Source organism: Scylla paramamosain, chromosome 45 (assembly GCF_035594125.1).
Source record: "Scylla paramamosain isolate STU-SP2022 chromosome 45, ASM3559412v1, whole genome shotgun sequence".
Classification (NCBI taxonomy): Eukaryota; Metazoa; Arthropoda; class Malacostraca; order Decapoda; family Portunidae; genus Scylla; species Scylla paramamosain.
Genome location: NC_087195.1, coordinates 6,871,501 through 6,877,500, shown reverse-complemented (window position 1 = coordinate 6,877,500; position 6,000 = coordinate 6,871,501). Strand labels below are relative to the sequence as shown.

General features: G+C 34.2%; 1 protein-coding gene across 1 annotated transcript in view; it reads left to right on the top strand.

Annotated features, from left to right (window-relative positions):
- LOC135094302 (protein still life, isoform SIF type 1-like) overlaps nucleotides 1-6,000 on the top strand; it is a 133,189-nt gene that overhangs the window by 110,689 nt on the left and 16,500 nt on the right. Inside the window, 2 exon segments of the mRNA XM_063994297.1 lie at nucleotides 630-817; nucleotides 1,430-1,618. Of these exon segments, the coding sequence (XP_063850367.1) occupies nucleotides 630-817; nucleotides 1,430-1,618 (377 nt within the window).

Here is a 6,000-nt window from a genome sequence, read left to right as displayed (position 1 = left end):
CAGTGTCCCCCTAGTATTGATGTTTAACCCCCCCCCCCAGCTTCCTCTTAATGCCATGTCATGTAGTGTGGTGTGGTAGTGTGGATGTGCCTTTATAGACTGTTAGAGGAAGGAACTGTGAATAAATCTGTTATTCTGTTGTCATTGCATTTATTTATTATGGTTCTGAAGAGAGAGAAAATTGAGGAAAAAATTAAGTAATCTTCCTTATCTTTCTTTCTTCATCATCCTCTCTACTTCTTTCCTGCCCATTCTTCCTCCTCCTCCTTCTCACATCTTCCCTACACTCAAACACTTCCATCTTTCCTCCACACCTCCACATCTCAAACCCTCCTCCTCTTCCTCATCTTTCTTCCATATCTTTCCTCTCCACCTCACTAATCTGTCCATCTTTCCCCCACACCCCTCCACCACCACTCTCTCGAACCACACCTTTCCTCCACACCCCTCTCAAACCCTCTTATCTTTCCTCCACATGTCTCTACCACTCCACACCTCTCCACTCTTCTCCCCTCAAACCCCTGCAATCTTTCCTGCCCATCTCTCAAACACTCCATCTATTCCTCCCTCTTCTACACCCACCACCACCATCACCACCAACCCTCCCCTCACCACCACCACCACCACAGGCAGCACCAGGGAAGAACAGCGCGTCAGAGGTTGAAATAATAAGATACCAGGTATTGATTCCCGTCACGGAGGTGCAGGTACGCGCCTCGTCAATGAAGGATATGGACTCCCACTTCTTATGGGAGCTCATCCACCTCAAAAGTCAACTGCAGAGGCGCTCGGAAAAGGTGTATCATTTGTCGAACAGGTGAGAGAGTGTGGGGGTGGTGGGGAGTGGTTATGAAGGGGCGTTTTAGGGCAACGAGTGAGTGAGGGTGATGAAAAGGGATACATTGGGGTAAGGTGATGATGGGAGAAGGAGAGGGAGAGAGAAGTGAGTGTGAGTGAGTGAGTGTTGAAATGAAGAGAAACTTGAATATTTTGAGTAGGAGAGAGAGAAAGGAAAGTGTTACGAGATAGTAAGAGAGTAAGCGAGAGTATTAGTATGGTCAGAGATTTACCATTTGTTTTTAAAGGTGAGAGGAAGTGTGAGATTAAGTGAGTGTAAGTGAGAGTAAATTAGAGAGAATGAGAGCAGTTTTAGATATTAGGAGGAGACAAACAACAAAAAAAAGATAAATAAATGACACAAATGCAATTTAACACACACACACACACACACACACACACACACACACACACACACACACACACACACACACACACACACACACACACACACACACACACACACACATCCTTTCTCACCCAGACTCACCCACTCACAAAAAACATACTTTAATGTACCACCACTACACATACATGCCCTCACTTTCTCTCACCCAGGCTCTCACCCACCCACTCTCATCTACTCCCACAGCACGGCAGAATTCCGAAATGCATTCCTGAAGACAATCCGACAAATTATCAGGGAGAGTGTGAGAAATATGAACATTCCTGCCAACAAGCCCTCCTCCTCCTCCTCCTCCTCCACCTCCGGGCTGGGCACCAAGGGCTCCACCAACACCCTGCAGCCAGTACGCTCTGGGGGCAAGAAGAAGGCAAACACGTGAGTTTCTATCCCAGTCCGCTTGTCTCTTTGTTCCATAGTGGTCAGTGTTTTTGTTGATGTGTGTGTGTGTGTGTGTGTGTGTGTGTGTGTTTTTTTTTTTTTTTTTGTTGTTTTTTGTTTTCTTTTTTTCTTTCATTTCCTTGTTATTCTTTTTTATTTATTTATTTATTTTATTTTTATTTTTTTCTTGTCTGATCACCTTTCTTTTAGTTTAGTTTTGTTTTGTGTATATTTTCTTTCAGTCCTTTCTTCTGTGTTTTTATTTATTTTTTCTTTTATCATTTGTGTTTGATTTTTTTATTTAATTTTTTTTTTTACAATTTATTTATTTTTGTTTTTTTAATGTTTTGTATTTTTTCAGTTTAAATTTTAAGTTTTTACAGTATTTTCTGGTTTTATTGAATTTAATCTTATTTATTTTATTGTTTTATTGTGGTATCTTTTTGATGACATCTTTATTCATTTTATAGTATTTCTTTTTATTTATTTATTCTTTTTATCAGTTTCTTCCTATTGTAATCTATGCATGACTTACTATATTTCTCTTTAATTTTTCTCTAATTTGTGTGTGTTTTCTACCTATTCACCTATTTATTCATTCATTTCTCCCTCTGACTCTTCCAAAAATTTTCCTGCATGCTTTTCAGAATACTATCACTAAAAAAAATTCCCTTTTTATATATATATACAAACCAATCAGCCTTTTTTGTATTGATTTATCCAACAGTTTAGTCACCATTGTTTTTATCACCTATATTGTTGTTATTATCATTTTGTTTTTCCTCTAGTTTATTCTTTTTGTTCTTCTGTCAAGTCTGAATGCATGTTTTGATCACCCCACCTCCTGCTCCTTCGCATCTGTGGCCCGCTGGGGAGAAACAAAAGCAAACAAAGGAAGGACGGAAGGAACAACAGAAAGATACACAGAAAATTTTTGGAGATGAAGGAATTATGGGAATGTTTATCTTGGTATATAAAAAATGAAAACGAAGGAAGAAAGAAATGAAAGACAGAAAAATTAATGGAAACAAAGGAATTTTGGGAACATTGAGCTTGTTATGAAAAAATAAGAAAAGCACAAAGGAAGGAAGGAAGCAAGGAAGGAAGGAAAGAGAGAGAAAAATTAATGGAAGTGTGGAAATTTTGGGAACGTTAATCTTGGCATGAAAAAAATAAATAAATAAAAGCAAGGAAAAAAAGAGGAAACACATCACTTGTCAGTTAATCTTGGGGTGAAAATAATTTAGTTTTAAAACAAAGAAAACTTAAGAGAGAGAGAGAGAGAGAGAGAGAGAGAGAGAGAGAGAGAGAGAGAGAGAGAGAGAGAGAAATTTGATGAAAAAAAGAAATTCTGGGAACATTTACTTTGGCAGGACTAAATAAATTAATTAATGATAGTAAAAACAGAAAATCTTAGGGTGAAATATTTTTTAATAGAAGAAAACAAAGAGAAAGGAAAAAAAATGATGTAAAGGTAAAAATTTTGGGAGCAGTAACTTTGGTATGATAAAAACAAAAAAAAATTAAGAAAAGTAATAGTTTACATTAGGATGAGAAATTTTATAAAGAAAACTAGAAATAAAGAAAACAAAACATAATAAATGAAGAAAATCTTAAAAACATTAACTAACATTGAAAATTTTTGAATCTCGTGATAAAAAACTTTTGACGAGTAAAAATTGTTGGAAGATGAAAGTGAAAATAAAAAATTGTCAGTATTAGGATGCAAAAAAAAAAAATAATAATAATAATAACTGATATATTAAAAAAAGATCTATATTTTTTTTAGGTTCAAAGGTCACATAACTGCCCCCACCCCCCCTTTACCCCTTTGACTCCCCTCACCCCTTAAAAGATCACCCCTTTTTATCTTAACAGCTTTAAAGATATATTGCAAAATTATTATTATTATCATTATTATTATTATTATTATTATTATTATTATTATTATTATTATTATTATTATTATTATTATTATTATTATAAGTTACGGAGAAAAACTTGACCTGGCTCCGAGATAAAGTTTACTACTACTACTACTACTACTACTACTACTACTATACTACTACTACTACTACTACTACTACTACTACTACTTCTACTACTACTACTACTACCTCTACCACTACTATTTCTAAGTGTTTTCTTGGCAATAGCTTTCTTGAACTACTACTAATAATAATACTGCTACTACTACTACTACTACTACTACTACTACTACTACTACTACTACTACTACTACTACTACTACTACTACCACTACTACTACTACTACAAAAATTGAACTTTCTGGGCATGCTTTAAAAGTTCCATTGTTATTCATTCTTTTATTAATTTTATTTTACCTGTCTGTCAGTTCTAAGCCTGCCACTCTCACTGTAAACTTAAGCCACCTCTCCCAGCCCCTCTCCCAAGACAGAAGGAAGGGAAAAGGAGAACAGAATGATGATGATGAAAATAATAAAAATACAGAGTGAAGTGGAGAACAAATAGATAATGATAAAGATAATAGCAATGCAAAATAGCAAAAAGGAGAATAGGAAGATGATGATAATGATAATACAGAAAAATGCAAACTTAATTGATTAGTTCAGAGAAGAAGGGGGAATAGAGAATAGATAGATGATGATAAGGGTAATAATTTAAGGAGGCAAACCTTATAAATGAAGACAACAAAGGAAAAAGAGGATAGATAAATGATAATAAAGAAAATACTAATGATATGAAAAGACACAAACCAAGACAACAAAAAAGAAAAAAAGAAAAAGAGGGAGGATAGACAACAACAACAAAGAACAAGCTTTCATTTAACCCATACCAGCCTAGGAAAGCCTTAACACACTCAACAATACTGAAACCCAATCTCGTAATCCTCATATTAACTTCAGAATAAAAAAGCTCATCAGAAAACCTCACTATTATGTTCTAGTAGCCCTACGTTAAGCTAAGAAGCCTTAAGTTACCCCAGACCAGCCTTGGAAAGCCTTAACGTTCCCAAGAATACCTCAACTCAATCTGGAGAACCCTTGGCTTACTGATAAACTGTCATAAACTTTGGAAAGCTCTCAAAAGACTTGTACCCTTGAAATTAAGGATGCTGAGGCAAATATTAAAAGGAAAGAAGATACTCTAAGCACACAAGATTAAGGGGAAAATTATGATAAAATGTTTATACTTCAATTTTATGAGAAAGAATTTGGATTTAGCATTCTAGGAAAGTTTTATCAGCTCATAGAAAACTTGTTCCCCAGAAAACTTCAATGACACAGAAAGTACTTGCACAATTACCTTAGAAAAGGGGAAAAAATTATGAAAAATCCCTTTATATTTTAGATTTACCTTAAAGAACTTGGATTTATTACTGTAGAAAACCCTAATCAACTCTGGCAAAACCTTGGAAGACTTGTTACCTTTGAAAATATTGATGACAACAGAAAACACTTGAAAAATTACCTTAGATACACAAGAAAAAAGGAAATAATTATGAAAAAAAAGACTTTTACCATAATTTATTGTAGAAAACTTAATTAATTAGTAGAAATAAATAAAAAAAACACCCCAATATATAAACTTAATAGAAAACACAAAGAAAACTGAAAAAAATGGAAAAGACAGGAAATTTATTAATATTATCACATCCGTTCCCATTTCTTTTCTTTCTTTATTTATTTTTTTTTTTTTTGTAATTTTAAGACTTACTATTATTATATCTCTTTTAGACTATAAGTGATAAAATTAATTCCCTTATATTCTTTTTTTTTATATATATATATTCTTGGATCACAAACCCGTAAGGAAGAGAAAGGCGCGGTGAAAGTCATGGCGTTTATAAATCTTTTTTTCTCATTATGGCGTTTATAATTGGATCTTTTAATTTTTTCTTCATCAGGAGGAGGAAGAAAATAAATAAATTAGTGACCGGTTGAAAATTTTTTTGCATAGAAAACGGAGGAGCAGATTGCGGAAGGAACCTATTCTTCTTTTTTTTTATTTGTATTATTTTTTTACTTAATTGTGTTGTTTTTTTTTTTATTTTTCTGTTGATTTTTGTTGAGTAGAAAGTTTTTTGTTTCTCTCTCTCTCTCTCTCTCTCTCTCTCTCTCTCTCTCTCTCTCTCTCTCTCTCTCTCTCTCTCTCTCTCTCTCTCTCTCTCTCTCTCTCTCTCTCTCTCATGTGCGTGTGTGTATGTATGTATTATCATGTATGTATGCGCGTGTACTGTGTATGTATGCATGTTTACTTGTGTGTGTATGGCCGAGAGAGAGAGAGAGAGAGAGAGAGAGAGAGAGAGAGAGAGAGAGAGAGAGAGAGAGAGACTTATTACCTTTATTTTCTTTCATTTTCTCTCTAGTTTTCTTTTAACATTCATCATATTATGT